At 37.7% G+C, this 18349-nt stretch overlaps 1 protein-coding gene across 1 annotated transcript in view; it reads right to left on the reverse strand.

Moving 5' to 3' along the window:
• Positions 1-5479: 5479 nt before the first annotated feature.
• LOC128666847 (cytochrome P450 2C15) overlaps positions 5480-18349 on the reverse strand; it is an 18165-nt gene continuing 5295 nt past the window's right edge. Inside the window, exons 2-9 of the mRNA XM_053721649.1 lie at positions 14601-14763; positions 14020-14169; positions 12890-13050; positions 12613-12789; positions 12347-12485; positions 10321-10508; positions 8978-9119; positions 5480-6273 (exon numbers count right to left, since the gene is read on the reverse strand). Coding sequence (XP_053577624.1) covers positions 6092-6273; positions 8978-9119; positions 10321-10508; positions 12347-12485; positions 12613-12789; positions 12890-13050; positions 14020-14169; positions 14601-14763 — 1302 coding nt within the window. The 3' untranslated portion in view covers positions 5480-6091. The remainder of the gene's footprint in view (positions 6274-8977; positions 9120-10320; positions 10509-12346; positions 12486-12612; positions 12790-12889; positions 13051-14019; positions 14170-14600; positions 14764-18349) is intronic.

The following is an 18349-nucleotide window of genomic DNA, read 5'->3' on the forward strand; positions in this document are numbered from 1 at the left end:
TGTGTATAAATGTGTGTATAATGTATGTATTGCTAAATTCTCTTGGAATCCTTTGTGGTACAGCAAACGTGGGTAGGAGCAGGAGCAGCAATACACTACTGGAAGGCAGCAGCTGATTGGTGGCTGCACATATGTCTCTTGTCATTGGCTCACTTAATGTATTCAGCTACCTCCCAGTAGTGCATTGCCCCATCCTTAAACAAAGTATACAAAGAGAATGAAGTAAATGTGAGGACAATTGTATGGGTGATCTGAATCACGAAGGAACATTTTTCAGTTTCATGTCCCTTTAACAAAAAACTATATACTATATGCTTATATTAAAGGGACAAAGAACGTGCAAAAAGAACATGCTGTATGTTAGAGCATTTAATTATTACACTGGTGCTTGTATACACCTATTTGTTTAACTCTGCAAAAGGGTCAAACTGATAGTCATCTCCAGAGCAGCAAAACACTATTGGAACTTAACTAAAAACATATGGTGAGCCAATGACAAGAGGCATATGTGTGTGTGACCTCCAATCACCAGTTAGCTTCCAGTAGTGCATTGCTGCTCCTGGATACAAAGAAAACAATGTGAATTTAATTACTCGTAGTACATTAATGCATGCTCTGTCAGAACTAAAATTCTTTATTTTTAAAAGGACAGTCTACTCCAGAAATGTTATTGTTTAAAAAGATAGATAATCCCTTTATTGTGGACAGATAAGATCCAAATCCCACAGGACCACCACCACTAGGGTTCAGGATTCCCCCCTCCCTGGTATAAGGTAAGACTCAGGGAGAGGGGAATACATTTTCGTTAAGTTTTTTTTTTTAGTACCCCAATACAGCCCCTATCCCCTCACTACAGCCCCTATCCCCCCACTACATCCCCTATTCCCCCACTACAGTCCCTATACCCCACTTCAGCCCTATACCCTCACTACAGACTGTATCCCATCACAACAACCCCTATACCCCAGTACAGCTCCTATCCCCTCGCTACAGACCATATACCCCACTAAAGCCTCTATCCTCTCACTACAGCTACTATCCCCTTATTTAGTTTTTTTTCAGTGGCATGATTTAGTGGTGAATGATTAGTGCCCCCCCAGTTTTGACTGTGGTATCTTATGTGCCCCCCCTATATATTGTTCCTAGAGTCGCCACTGTATACATGCATTGGCAAAAATGCCTCTAGTAAAAGATGTCACTGTTTTAGTGTGAGCATTTTTCTCTGCACGTGCATGTGAAGCATAGCTAGATATTCTCAGTGAACCAGCATTTTAAATATTGAATCTGCTCAGAGTGTGCCAGTGGGGCTTGTATCATGTGAGCAATTAACAAATTGAGTCATTACCAGATGATAAAAGCAAGTTAGGCTCTCTGAGCAAGTGCTGTGTTTATGCTGGTGCATGGAGCATACTTAAATACACGTTTTAAACAGCTATACCTTTTATTAGAAGCATTTTTGCTAATACATGTATAATACAAAAATACTTCTATTCAAAACTGAAATGCCCCCAAGTGCATTTTAATTTGGGCTGGGATGTCTCTTTAAGGCTAGACAACAGAGTATCTTAGTAAAAGTGCATTCAGCAGAGGGCTCAGTTACAAGTGGTGTTCTTCAGGGGTCAGTTCTGGGGCTTGTTTTGTTTAACATATTTAACAGCAAAGGGCTACAGTGGAAAGTATGTCTGTTTGCAAAAAAAAAGTTGTAATAAATTTGACATTCTAGGAGGGGTTAACCAAATGAAAAAGTGAGACCACAAATTTGGAGGATTGGACAAATTACTGGGATCTAAAGTTTAACATTGCAAAGTGCAAAATCATGCATTTAGCAAAGAATCCAAACAAACATTAATTACAGATGTAATGGCACTTTGCTGACTGTTACAAAACAGGAATGGAATTTAGGAATTATTATTTCAGATGATTTAAAATGTAGACAACATAGTATTGCAGTGAGTAAGACCAATAGAAAGCTTGGATGTATTGGTAGAGATAGTTGCAGCAGAAATAGTCAAGTTCTTATGCTACTTTACAGATCATTAGTTAGGCCTTATTTTGATTGTGTACAGAAGAATATAAACAAACTGGAATCTGATCAAAGGAGGCTACTAAAATGGTATATGGCCTAAGAAATAAAATTTAGAAGCAAAGGGGCCGATTTATCACGGCCTGAATGGGGCTGTATACCCCTGTTTCCGTGCGAGTCTTCAAGCTCGTCGGAAACAGAAGTTAAGAAGCAGCGATCTTAAGACCGCTGCTCCTTAACTCATACGCCTCCTCTGAGGCGGAGGACATCAATCCGCCCGATGTCATACAATCAGGTTGATTGACACCCCCTGCTAGCAGCCGATTGGCCGTGAATCTGCAGGGGTGGGATTGCACAAGCAGTTCGCCAGAACTGCTTGTGCAATGATAAATGCAGACAGCATAAAATGTCTGCATTTATCGATGTCTGACGGGCATGATTGCTACAGCGGATCATGTCCGCCAGACACTTGATAAATCATCTCCAAAGACTCAAAAAGACATATATAATCCATGAGAAACACATTTCTGGGTTTACTCACACATATACACAGCATGACAGATACACTCCTGGTCTTTGTTCATCTACTCACACACATGCTGAAGGTCAAACATCTAGCTTCTTGCTCTATTCACATATACTACAGGACAGACACATTCCTGGTCTCTGTATTTACAAACACATATGCATGTCAGGACAGACACACACCTGTCCTCTCTTTGTATACACATATACTGCAGGACAGACACATATACTTCAGGACAAACACACTCCTGGCTTCTCTATACACACATATACTGCACCACAGACACACTCTTGGCTTCTCTATACACACATATACTGCAGCACAGACACACTCCTGGCTTCTCTATACACACATATACTGCACCACAGACACACTCTTGGCTTCTCTATACACACATATACTGCAGCACAGACACACTCCTGGCTTCTCTATACACACCTATACTGCAGAACACAGACACACTCCTGGCTTCTCTATACACACCTATACTGCAGGACAGACACACTCCTGGCTTCTCTATACGAACATATACTGCAGAACAGACACACTCCTGGCTTCTCTATACACACCTATACTGCAGGACAGACACACTACTGAGCACTCTCTATACACACATATACTGCAGGACAGACACACTCATGGCTTCTCTATACACACCTATACTGCAGGACAGACACACTCCTGAGCACTCTATACACACATATACTGCAGAACAGACACACTCCTGGCTTCTCTATACACACATATAATGCAGGACAGACACACTCCTGGCTTCTCTATACACACAAATACTGCAGGCCAGACACACTCCTGGCTTCTCTCTATACACATATATACTGCAGGACAGACACACTCCTGGCCTCTCTCTATACACACATATACTGCAGGACAGACACACTCCTGGCTTCTCTATACGCACATATACTGCAGAACAGACAGACTCCTGGCTTCTCTATACACACCTATACTGCAGGACAGACACACTACTGAGCACTCTCTATACACACATATACTGCAGGACAGACACACTCATGGCTTCTCTATACACACCTATACTGCAGGACAGACACACTCCTGAGCACTCTATACACACATATACTGCAGAACAGACACACTCCTGGCTTCTCTATACACACATATAATGCAGGACAGACACACTCCTGGCTTCTCTATACACACATATACTGCAGGCCAGACACACTCCTAGCTTCTCTCTATACACATATATACTGCAGGACAGACACACTCCTGGCCTCTCTCTATACACATATATACTGCAGGACAGACACACTCCTGACTTCTCTATACACACATATACTGCAGGGCAGACACACTCCTGATCACTCTCTATACACAAACATATACTGCAGCACAGACACACTCCTGGCTTCTCTATACACACATATAATGCAGGACAGACACACTCCTGGCTTCTCTATACACACATATACTGCAGGACAGACACACTCCTGGCCTCTCTCTATACACACATATACTGCAGGACAGACACACTCCTGGCTTCTCTATACACACATATACTGCAGGGTAGACACACTCCTGATCACTCTCTATACACACACATATACTGCAGCACAGACACACTCCTGGCTTCTCTATACACACATATAATGCAGGACAGACACACTCCTGGCTTCTCTATACACACATATACTGCAGGCCAGACACACTCCTGGCTTCTCTCTATACACATATATACTGCAGGACAGACACACTCCTGGCCTCTCTCTATACACACATATACTGCAGGACAGACACACTCCTGGCTTCTCTATACACACATATACTGCAGGGCAGACACACTCCTGATCACTCTCTATACACACACATATACTGCAGCACAGACACACTCCTGGCTTCTCTATACACACATATACTGCAGGACAGACACACTCCTGAGCACTCTCTATACACACATATAATACAGGACAGACACACTCCTGGCTTCTCTATACACACATATACTGCACGGCAGACACACTCTTGGCTTCTCTATACACACATATACTGCAGGCCAGACACACTCCTGGCTTCTCTCTATACACATATATACTGCAGGACAGACACACTCCTGGCCTCTCTCTATACACACATATACTGCAGGACAGACACACTCCTGGCTTCTCTATACACACATATACTGCAGGGCAGACACACTCCTGATCACTCTCTATACACACACATATACTGCAACACAGACACACTCCTGGCTTCTCTATACACACATATACTGCAGGACAGACACACTCCTGAGCACTCTCTATACACACATATAATGCAGGACAGACACACTCCTGGCTTCTCTATACATACATATAATGCAGGACAGACACACTCCTGGCTTCTCTATACACACATATAATGCAGGACAGACACACTCCTGGCTTCTCTATACACACATATATACTGCAGGCCAGACACACTCCTGGCTTCTCTCTATACACATATATAGTGCAGGACAGACACACTCCTGGCCTCTCTCTATACACACATATACTGCAGGACAGACACACTCCTGAACACACTCTATACACAAGATCTATATCTATTCATTAACTCCATAGTTAAACATATCTCTATACATATAAATGCATGCTTCTCTATGTATGTGTTTGTATGTCAATGTAAAATCCTTTGTCTGCTTCCCCCCCCCCAACACCCAAGATCACCTATCTTTGAGCCCTTTTGTGTGCAATATTTTTTTTTAATAATTTTTATTAGACAGTGTTAAAATGAGGGTAAATGTACTTTGTCGTGATTTTGTAATCTTGCCCTTAGTGAATCACATATATTTATAAAATAAATTGTTTCTAAGATAAATTATTAGTATAGCTTGTTCATCATAGACCCATATTTTTTATTCAACTGGATATACAAATAGACAAACAAAAAATGCAAATTAATCCACAAAATCCTCCGAAAATAATTTTATTGATTTTTAACCATTGTTATTAGTTACTAAAGTCAACATTAAACTTTCATTGTTTAGCTAGAGTTTGTAGTTTTAATAGATTTTACAATTTGCTTCCACAGTATTTATATATGCACACTTTCTGAGGAACCAGTTACTACTGAGCATGTGCAAGAGTTCACAGTGAAAATCTACATTGGCTGATGGCTGTCACATGACACAGGGGGCCAGCAAATTGAAGTAAATTTTGCTTTTGCATTTTCTTTTTGTTATTCACTTGTTGATTATGCAAATTCTCTGTATTTAATTGTCCGTTAAATTCTGGCGTGATCTCAAAATATGTATTTCATCCTTCTTTGACTTACCATTGTTGAAACTTTTTTATACATACAACTTTCCTACATAACACTCATGTTCCTAAAGTCAACCAAACGATTTTACCTAAGAACAAAATGGTTTCCAATACATCCAATAAACTAGAATGAAGAAATACATATTGCTAAGATAATTTATGGAGTTGTTTAAGGTTTATCCAACTATAGTGCAGGTTATGTTTTCTTTTAAAAATAAGTTCTTGAAGATAATATAAATGATTTTGCTTTTTACAGACTCTTCAGCGAGGAATGGTGTGCATTTTGAAGGTACGAGGTCTTGTGCCATTGGTGTTTGGTTCTGAGGTGATCTCAATGTCCTTTCTATCTACTGTGGGTTTCAAAGTGAATTTCTGAAGGATGGAGGTGAGAAACAGAAAGAGTTCCATACGTGCTAGACCCTCCCCAACACAAATGCGTTTCCCTGGAATAAAATGGAACAAATCAAGATACGTCTATATATACACAAAATATATTCTAAAATGTGTTATTAACATAATAATTAAAGTCCTTTGCCCACAAATTTTAGAAACACACTTACCCTTGTGTTCTTTTAAAGGGACACTGAACCCAATTTTTTTATTTTGTGATTCAGATAGAGCATGCAATTTTTTTTTTTTTGTTTTGTTTTCAAAAGCTTTATTGAACATAAAATCACTGCATACAATGCATAATTAAAATATTTACATATGCAACAGTGTGGTAACAATGATTCCATATACATGATACATGATACATTTTTTTGACATATATGAGTTGTGGGTATATTTATCGTTCAATGAACAAATTTAGATTGCATAGGTAAGTTATTTAAGCTAGGTAAGAGAGAAATTAATTCAATTAAGTAAATGAGAAAATACAATAAACAATTCAAATGGATGTATAAATATATATTCATACATACATGGCTCCTGCAGAGGCGCAAACTGTTGTGTCATTGATTATCGGGCTCTTGAAATGACCTTCTGTCCAATTCAAGGTAATAAGAGAAGGCGTCTAGTCTGTCAGCTAAGGGCAGTCAGTGAATGTGAATTTAGGAAGTGGATGTTCGGGTGGTGGTCTTGAGTGTGGGGGGTGTCTGATTAAGATATTCCTCCCACAAAAAGTATATTGAGTGATAGTCAGCTATTTGTTTGTTACGAGTAAAGTGATATTTTTCTAGTTGGAGAGACTGAGTGGTTGTTTATCTCCAGACATGGATAGATGGAAGTGTATTGCATTTCCAGTTTTTGGGAATTAGTCGCTTTGCTGAGTTTGTCATGATAGTCAGTAGAGCTAGTCGGAGTTTGCAAGTTATTTTGGTAAATTTATTAAAGATGAAAAACCAGATGTCGAGCTTGAGACTTAGTGGTAGAACTTTTTCGAATTCGACTCTGATAGCTTCCCAATATGTTTGGGCTGTTGGGCACGTCCACCAGATGTGTGTGGGGGTGCCAATGTTTTGGCAACCTCTCCAACACTCCGGTGAGTGTGTAGGGAAAATGGTGTGAAGCCGGTGGGGTGTTTAGAGAGCATGCAATTTTAAACAACTTTCTAATTTACTACTATTATCAATCTTTCTTCGTTCTCTTGCTTTCTTTGTTTGAAAAAGAAGGCATCTAGGCTATTTTTTTGGTTTAGAACAATGGAAAGCACTTGTTTATTGGTAGGTGAATTTATCCACCAATCAGCAAGAACAACAGTGTGTTCACCAAAAATGGGCCGGCATCTAAACTTACATTCTTGCATTTCAAATAAAGATACCAAGAGAATGAAAAGAATTTGATAATAGGAGTAAATTAGAAAATTGCTTAAAATTGCATGCTCTATCTGAATCACGATAGAAAAAAAAAAATTGGGTTCAGTGTCCCTTTAAGGTTGATTATTAATGTTGCTGTTCATGATAAGATTCATCCTTTTTTGAAATAGTGGCAAGGATACCAGGTGGTATAGGTTTGAATATTTTAAGGCTACTTAAATAGAAAACAGCAATATGTGCATGCACAATAACTTCCTAGAGACATTTGCGGCAAGTTTGCGCTGGGGTTATTTTCACAATGTCACTGTATGAACACCCAGTTTTACCATGAAAGTGCTTTACATGTTATGGAAAATAGGGAAATCAACCCAGTGTATTCTGATAGTTCTGAAGGGACGTGCATTGTGTATCCAGTCCATTATGAGAGTGCATTGTAGGCATATGAATCCTCTGCAATTTCTTACTAGTGTGTGACTAGTGTAGATTAGAGCAGAATCACTGCTAAATTAACTTAAAGGGATAGTAAATGTAATTTTAAACATTTCAGCATCCTGCAGTTTAATATATACTTTATTAAATGCTCCAAACCTTGCGCTGTCGCTTTTGAGCAGTTTCGCTGCTATCCTGGCTGCAATATTGGTTTCTTTCCAAACCCACCGTGGAGCTAATTTGCATTAGCCAATCACGGTGTGCAACCTGAGTGTTATGCAAGCTCCTCTGAGCGCTGAGTGCCGACACTACATTGCATGCTCATTTGGAAGCTGTTACTCGCCTACGTAACCATTCTTGCAGTCACGTGATCATACTTTCTGCAGAGCCGGAGACGCTGCTTTGGCAAATGTCTTCAGCGATATTAGTGCACATGCGTGATACGGCGGACACAACTGTGCATGCGCCGGAGAAGGCGCATTTATGCAAATATTTAGGCAATGGTGGGAGTGATAATTAGTGTGTAGGACAGCCCATAAATGTGGTTTGTCGTTTAATACATTACACTCGAAAATAGTTTTATTATTTTCAATATCTTACAGGCTTTGTTTTGGAAAAATTGTAAGTGGGCAATAATTAATACATTAATATTAACTGATAACAGTGTTTAAATGAGATACAAGTATATGACTTAACTAATCTTTTAATTAAAGACACATTCTTGCTTCTACTGCTCATGTCTGAACCAAACTGCATGTTCATAACACAAGGTTTTAATTTGTTAGGAAGTATCCTTTTATTTATAGAAATCATTAAAGAGAGAAGAAAAAAAAAACAATATACTAATTTTAGTAAGCAACTGCATTATTCATTACAAAATGCTATTCAGATAGGAATCTGCAGTTTCATACGCCATCCAGCGTGTATGTAATGTTCCCTTAATATCAATTAAAGTTCTTACCTGCAGAAAATGCCATAAAAGCGTCATTTTTCTTAAAGCAGCCATTTTCATCCAGAAAATGATTTGGGTCAAACTGGTGTGGGTTTTTGAAATATTTTGGATCTTTCAGGACAGAAGTTAGAACTGCAAACACCATAGTTCCCTAAAAAAAATAAAACTAAGTTTAACTTAAAATATTGCACAACAGACATATACTAATAACACTAAAGGAATCAGTTCTTTCGAAATCTAGAATCTTCTACAGACAGTGACCTATAACATATTGATTTATTTATAATGGACAGCAAAAGTTGATAAAACATTTTTGTCCATAGTTATCCAATGGAAAAACACTATGGGTTGATTTATCAAGTGTCGAGCGGACATGATTCGCTATAATGAATCATGCCCGCTTGACATTGCTAAATGTATTTATCATTGCACAAGCATTTCTGGTGGTTTGGGATGATTTCAATCTGCCACCAATGACCACTGCTTCTTAACTTCCGTTTCAGGTAAACCTTAAAGGGACACTGAACCCAAATTTTATCTTTCATGATTCAGATAGAGCATGAAATTTTAACTAACTTTCTAATTTACTCCTATTATCAATTTGTCTTCGTTCTCTTGCTATCTTTATTTTAAAAGTAGGAATGTTAATCTTAGCCAGCCCATTTTAGGTTCAGCACCATGGATAGCGCTTGCTTATTGGAAGCTTATTTGCCGGCTCCTATGCATCACATTCCTGCTTTTTAAATAAAGATAGCAAGAGAACGAAGAAAAATTGATAATAGGAGTAAATTAGAAAGTTGCTTAAAATTGCATGCTCTATCTGAATCGTGAAAGAAAAAAATTGGGTTTAGTGTCCCTTTAAACGATGGGCCTCAATGCGGTTGCGGCTTAATAAATGGAGCCCTATGAATTAGTAACACCTTATGTCAAGTTCAGAATTGATCTCAGTGTATGAGGTGCACTGTAAATAGTGCCAGTCTTGGCAGAGTCTTTGCTCATGAAGATTCTTCTCCATTGCTGCAGAATGGTGAGGCTAACGTTTTGGAAGTCACTTTTCTTCAGACAGTAATGTTGTTGCAATGTGAGTGTTAAGAAAGAGGCAGGGGGTTGTAAAAGACCTTTGATATAGGAATTCGGTGCTTGATCATTCTACTGCAACGTTACTAGTGTTTTTGATCTCTGATCTCCCCTTCTGGTATAACCGTGGACTGTTTCCTGGATTTAGTATCAAGCCTGACCAACAGCTGTGTTGACTATGCTCTGCTGACTTTCTGGCTAAAACCTAGGGGGGTTGGGGGGGGGGTGGCAACAGAATTTTGAGTGCCTAGGGCAGCACAAAACATAATTCTGACCTTGGGTATGTGATATCCTCTGAAGGTCACATCTTTACTGGTGGCATGAGCAAGTCCTAATGGAGCAATATCTGCAAATCTCTGAACTTCATGGATCACAGCATCTGTATATGGCATCTTGCCCCTGTCTTCCATTGATGGCAAGCGATCTTGACCAATTACACGGCCAATCTCTTGGTGGATCTTCTCTGAAGGCAAGTTTTAGGGAAAAAAATCGATAAAAAATCATGCACAAATTGTTAATTTTATTCTATTTAATTTGATCACATCATATTTAAACTTTTATTCAACAGAAAAGATAGAAAAACATTTATGAAACTATCATATAGTTTTTCTTAAGTAGATAATAGATGTACTACATTGCTTAAAGGGAAATGCAACCCAAACATTTTCTTTCATGATTCAGATAGAGCATACAATTTTAAACAACTTTCCAATTTACTTGTATTATTTAATTTGCTTTCTACTCTTGGTGTCTTCTGTTGAAAAGTATACCTAGGTAGGCTCAGGAGCTTGGGAGCAAGCTGCTTATTAGTGGCTACACATATATACCTCTTGTTATATTCTTAGCAATATGTTTAGATAGCTCCCAGTAGTGGATGCCACTCCGTTATAAAGGTTACTGAGAGAATGAAGCAAATTTGATAATAGAATTACATTGGATTTTCTCTTTAAATTGTATGCTTTACTGAATCACACAAAAAAGATTTTAGGTTTCATGTCCCTTTAATAGATCTCAATTGTAGGTAATACCTGCTGTATGAGTTTAATGTGAAAATTAAATAATGTGGTTTCATATGCAAGATCAAACCAACTATTAATTATTTAACAACACCCAATAAAGGATGTTATTCATATCTACACTGCGCTCAATGCAATTCAATAAACAAGGGCAAATATCTGGCACAGAATGATAAAAGAAAACAAAAAAAATGAATGGCCTATATACATGTCAAACAGAATATGCTATTTGTTTACTTAAATGCCTATGTGGGCTTTGCTACATAGGCGAGATGACCAGAGCTGTTAGGGACTGGTTCAGTGAGCATAAGACATCTATTAGTTCTAAGGATATGACTTTACCAGTATCGTCACATTTTGTCCAAAAGGGACACTCTGTTAGCCAACCTCGCTTTCAGGTTATTGATCACATACCACATCTTAGGAGGAGGGAGATAGAGAGCTTAGATTAAAACAAAAAGAAGTATGGTGGATTAAATTCCTCAATACTTTGTATCCCAATGGTCTGAATATAGATTATGATTTGCATTTGTTTTTATAATTTGTTTTTATTAGTTGTAGTAACTTGTTGTAATCTCTAGATGTCACTGTTCACTTTAAGATTGTACATCTTAAGCACTTTAAGAGTTAAAAATTCCAAGTGGTAAACCTGCAACCTGGTTGGATAGAACAAGTTATTTAAACTGTGATTGTTCAACTGTATCAGTAAGCATGATTAAGGACCATGTAGGTCCAAAACGTTGCATTTGTTTGTGGTCTTTGGGTTCTCCAATAAACCTTTCACCTGCTGAAAATTGTGGTGCTGTCACTGCTCTACATTTTGATTGTGCTTTTGGAGGTTACAGATACTCCTTAGTGACGTGCACACATTCAGAAAGAAGGAACCTTAGTGCTGGGCTTTTTTTTGGCTATTTCATATGCAAGATAGCAAATATTTTACAAATTTACAGAAAAATGGTTATGTTAAAACAGTTTATTTTAATTAGAAATCTTAAGGGAAGTGCAGCTGAGCCTTGATTGATTGCTTACTGGTTGATAAGCAAAACTCCCAATGCTTTATAGGCAGACAGTGAAATACCTCACCAACATATAAACAAAACAAACAAAAAATTATTAAATAAATTAAATCCACAGGACAGCCATTCAAAAAAATAACATCAACATCTTTGCAATAAATTGTAAAATACCATCTTTTTCTATGCAACAAAAGATAAACAAATACTTTAATGCCCCTTTAAGAGCCTTTAGACCATCAGTATTAATTACTCAGCAGAACTGAGGTTACCTTGTATATCAGGGTATTTGAGAAGAATCAAAAAGCTGTATCTCAGCGTTATGCCTGAAGTCTCTGTCCCAGCCAAGAACAAGTCAACTATAGTTGTAAATAAATTATCAAAGTGAAACTCATTGTTGGGATTCTTGTCCTGAGGAATTAAAAAAAATATCAAATAACCCATCACATCCATCTTTTGAAGACGCAAGAAAATAATTTCATTTCAGGCTATTTATTTTCAAAGTATGTTTAAATCTTTTTAAATTTGAGAATCTTACCTCGTTCATTCTTATGAGGAAGCAGTCGATGAGATCCCGTGGGAGGTTTTCATCAAGGCTTTCTTTGTGGACTTTAACTTGGTCCAGCACAAACTGTTTAAGTTGGTCAAAGATTTTGAAAATCTTTTGATGAGGCCCTGGCAAAGCTTTTGTTAACTTTGGAAAGATGTTGAGAAGCTGTTGAGAAAGAAGAGGATGTTGGTTGAATTAAAAGGTTTTATTACAATTCAGTGAAGTTATTATTTATGTCTTGTCTTTGCTATGATGAAAATCTGACCTGACCGAGTGATGTGCTGAATAGTTTCATCATCTCCCTCACATAGGACAAGAACGACATAAATTCCTTGTCTTCATAGTCGTACCTCTCACCAAATACAATGGAACAAATTATGTTAGAGACGGCCAATCCTAACAGGTGGGTTGGATCAAATGGAGCACCTATTATTGGAATTATAGAATTGATAAATATCAATAATACTTAGAAATAACTATTGTATTCAGTGGTACCATTTGTGAGCATGTAAGGTGCATTTCAATGGTTACTTTATAGAGAACTTTGTAGGGATGAAGGTTTGAAGATGAAAATGGGAACTGTGTGCACCTTGAAAAAGACCAGAGGATTCTGGAAACATAAAAACCTTGAAAAAGATCAGGAATAAAATGTAGTGGTGGGTGTGATGCTGAATAATGTACTTAGAAGTTATATAAGTTATGTTCATGGTTAGTAAATAAACTAATGTATTGGAAAGCATTATAATTAGTCTAGTTTGTTTTTTTAGTTACCTTCAGGGCTGTGAGGTTAAGAGATATAATATATAACAGTTACTGAGCTCTCAATTCATAGTAAGACATGTAGTACTCTATTTTTATTTTGTTCTTATATCTCAAGTAACACTAAGCTTTATGGTATTTTTTTCTCTTTAACCTCTTCATGTATCCCTGTGGTCAAATGTCTCTTTCCATCCCCCACTCTATGATGGGTACTATCCTTGTTAACTCTCTTCTTTTGTTGTTTTCTTGTATGTCCTGCTGTTAAGTTTATGATTTATAAAATTGTTGGTATATAAGAACATATCTTATATGCCAAATTATGTTAATTGGTGACCTCAGCTGGCCATTGGTGTTAACTGCAAGTACAATTTAGTTCCCAGTGGAAAGAAGGGGCAGGGATAAATAGAGAAGGGGATTTAGGGAGAGTAGGAGAAAGAAGGAGAATACATTTAAAAACAAATACATGAAAATAAGAGATAGAGAGAAGCAACTAACTATAAAAATATGTGCATATGTGCATAAAATATATTGTTTTATTAGAATGCCAACATGGTCTATTTAATTATGAAATAAAGAACATATTTAAGAGAAAATCAAATTTTTGTTTCTAAATTTTTTAACCCAAAAGCCACCAACCATTTTGATTCCTAAACATCTCAGTAAGACACTTTGCCTCCTCTTGGATTCTCTCTTCAACACTTTTCTTCCCCATTCCAAAATTTCTCATTGTCATGAGAGAAAATCGACGCATGGTTTTCCATCGCTCTCCATTGCTCATTATGATCCCTAAAAATTAAATCATAGAGATATTACAGTGATAAGCCACCACAATCAGAGTGTGGTGGGTCTAAATAACATTTGTGTTTAATTTTAATTTACATACTAGATGAGGTTGAAAAAAAACTGAAGTCCATTGAGTTCAACCTATAGAAATCTAATATACTTACAAAAAAGCTCCAGTTGAGCTTAAATGAATCCCAATAAAAAGTGACCTATTTAACACAAGCTATCATATCTCTTAATTCTGTTTCTAGCCGGAAATGTATCCAAACCATTTTTAAATGCATCTAAGGTATTGGCATTCACTATCTTCTTTGGTAATGAGTTCCACAATTTTATTGCTCTTTAGGGTTCATTGGTACATTTAACATATCTATTAAGTACATTTGATACAATTATTTCTAATTAGCATTTAGTATTTTTTTTTACTTAATTACCATAATCTTTTGTGAACAGGTTGGTTATATCCATTTTTGCCCTGTCACTGAATGAGTCACTGTTGTCCACCAGAGCCTCCTTTACGGTATCATAACCAATCAGCATCACTGCATAATCACCTCCCAGGTATAAGGAATATACAGACCCATAAGTCTTGCTCAACTGTGGAAAGATATATAGTAAAGAGTCATGAAAGTATTTACTAGTCAAGAAAATCACAAACATTGTTTAGATTGTCTACTGAAAAATACTTTGTAGGGATGACAAAACATTTTTTTTACTTTAATCTGATGTTAATCTTTGAAATCCATAGACAGATATGCCCCATTTTTACCTTTCAAGAATAATTTTTTTCTTTCTTTCTGAGTTTTCAGTTTGCTTTTAACAGTACGATTCGTAGGGTTACCATTGATGTCATTAATGATGTAATTTACCATGTCAATATGTATAACATCAATGGTGTAGTCAAAAAAGCTCAGAGTTTCTATCCAAACTAATGTAAGTATATATGTGTGTGTATCTCTCCTTGAAACATTACAGTTAATAAAGCTTAAACAAGAGGACAAAAGCTGTATTTTATATTGTTTAATTAATGGGGGATCAAAGGCACAAAGTACCTATGTATACTACAGAACAGATACATTCCTGGCCTCACTCTTTACATATGTACAATATGCAATAGGCCAATTTCTAGCCTCCTTCTCTACACATGTATACAACAGAACCAACACATTCTTGTTCTCTCTATACACTTGTACGCTACAAATCAGACACATTCTTGATCTTTCTCCATATACCAATACACTATCAAACAAACATCTGTATACTACAGAACAGGCAGACTCCTGGTCTCCCTCTATACATATATATATATATATATATATATATATATATATATATATATATATATATATATACTACACAACAGGCACAATTCTAGTCTCCATCTAAACATATGTATATTACAGAACAGGCAGACTTCTGGTCTCCCTCTATACATATATATATATATTACAGAACAGGCAGACTACTGGGCTCCTTCTATACATATGTATACTAAAGAGCAGGCACATTCCTGGTCTCCCTCTATACATATATAAACTACATAACAGGCAGACTACTGGGCTCCTTCTATACAGATGTACTGTATACTAAAGAGCAGGCACATTCCTGGTCTCCTTCTATACATATATTTTGTGGTCCCAGGACATACTTGAAAACGAGTGAAATCTCAATGTATCCTTCCTGGTAAAATATTTTATAAACAAATAAATATATATACTACAGAACAAGCAGACTACTGGGCTCCTTCTATACATATGTATACTAAAGAGCAGGCACATTCCTGGTCTCCTTCTATACATATATATATACTACAGAACAGGCAGACTACTGGGCTCCTTCTATACATATGTATATTACAGAACAGGCAGACTACTAGGCTCCTTCTATACATATGTATATTACAGAACAGGCAGACTACTGGGCTCCTTCTATACATATGTATACTAAAGAGCAGGCACATTCCTGGTCTCCTTCTATACATATATATATACTACAGAACAGGCAGACTACTGGGCTCCTTCTATACATATGTATATTACAGAACAGGCAGACTACTGGGCTCCTTCTATACATATGTATATTACAGAACAGGCAGACTACTGGGCTCCTTCTATACATATGTATATTACAGAACAGGCAGACTACTGGGCTCCTTCTATACATATGTATACTAAAGAGCAGGCACATTCCTAGTCTCCCTCTATACATATATATACTACAGAACAGGCAGACTACTGGGCCCCTTCTATACATATGTACACTAAAGAGCATGCACATTCCTGGTCTCCCTCTATACATATATATACTACAGAACAGGCAGACTTCTGGGCTCCTTCTATACATATGTATACTAAAGAGCAGGCCCATTCCTGGTCTCCCTCTATACATATATATACTGCAGAACAGGCAGACTATTGGGCTCCTTCTATACAGATGTATACTAAAGAGCAGGCACATTCCTGGTCTCCCTCTATACATATATATACTACAGAACAGGCAGACTACTGGGCTCCGTCTATACATATATGTATACTAAAGAGCAGGCACATTCCTAGTCTCCCTCTATACATATATATACTACAGAACAGGCAGACTACTGGGCTCCTTCTATACATATGTATACTAAAGAGCAGGCACATTCCTGGTCTCCCTGTATACATATACATACTACAGAACAGGCAGACTACTGGGCTCCTTCTATACATATGTATATTACAGAACAGGCAGACTGGGTTCCTTCTATACAGATGTATACTAAAGAGCAGGCAAATTCCAAGTCTCCCTCTATACATATATATACTACAGAACAGGCAGACTACTGGGCTCCTTCTATACATATGTATACTAAAGAGCAGGCACATTCCTGGTCTCCCTCTATACATTCTGACGTGCAGTCACAGGAGGCAGGTGAGGCAGTGCCTCCCCTGGCCAATGTATGTAATAACAGCCTTTTTATAAAAATAAAAAAATAAAAAATTAGATCTTTTTTTATATATATATATATATATTTTTTTAATAAAAAAGGTGACCCCCCCTACCCCCCACCCCTCCACCAAAATCATGACTTGTGTTTGTGTAAATTAACTTATATTAAAAAACGTAATACAATATACATAATTCAATACATTCATATTGCGCAAGACAAGGCCAGCCAGCTGTCCTTGCATTGCGCAATATGAATGTATTGACTCACTGTGGAAGTGTATGGGCCGCTGAGAGACTGCCACCAAGAGGAGAAAAGGTGCTAATGCAGTGCTCTCCAATGCGCCCCATACGCTCCCATTGGAGGTTTGACTGTGAAAGCCTCCGTCGGACTCAGCCCTGGCCGCCTCTCAGAGTCTCACTCTCAGCCAATCAGAATTCAGCAAGTCGTCTGAATCTGTCTGGGGTTGGCTGTCGCTGAGTGCTGGGCGGGAAGAGGAAATAGAATCGTCAGACGTGGTGGTTGTCAGTGAGTGAACTACTGAACTGAACTGTTTACAGCAACCGGAGAAGAAGACTAATCTATCAGATCTATCTATTCTATTAGTGCATCAGCATCTTTTTTAGGTAGGTGGCGGCACTTGACTTATTAAATATATTTATTAAATACAAAAAAACTGCTCTTATGTGACTGAGCCAATCTATTCTATAATTAGCGCATCTTTTTTAGGTAGGTGGCGGCAGCCGCGGCACTTGACTAAGGGTATGTTTATCATTACTTTACTACAAGGATAAATGTTTGGTCACTATTGGTATTGATTGACCCTTTGCGTGGAGGAGGAGATGGCTTTAAGCCAGGCAACTCGTAAAGGCAGAAACAGTGACTGATATAGGAAGCAGAGTCAATAGCAAGATCTAATCTTTCAAATGTAAATTCCTTAAATTTAGACAAGTTAATGAGACCATAAATGTAGCCCTGGTTTCTATAGCACTAGCAGTTGGGAGATATTAAAAATCTGTAACAGTTATGCTTTGTAGCCGTTTTTGGCAGCAAAAGAGTTAATGCTTTTTGCACTGTTTCCACAGATGTTCTCACATTCCGTTTTTCTAACCACCCGCCCCACTCGTGCACACTGGCTGTACTACTTAACTGTCCTGAGCTGACTACTGCTTGTGTTCTATGATGCACGCAGCACAACTGCAGAAAACTGTCAGTGACACTAACTAACAGAGCTTCTGTGTCAGTCAAGGCAGCTGCAGG

This window comes from Bombina bombina, chromosome 7 (assembly GCF_027579735.1).
Source record: "Bombina bombina isolate aBomBom1 chromosome 7, aBomBom1.pri, whole genome shotgun sequence".
Lineage (NCBI taxonomy): Eukaryota > Metazoa > Chordata > Amphibia > Anura > Bombinatoridae > Bombina > Bombina bombina.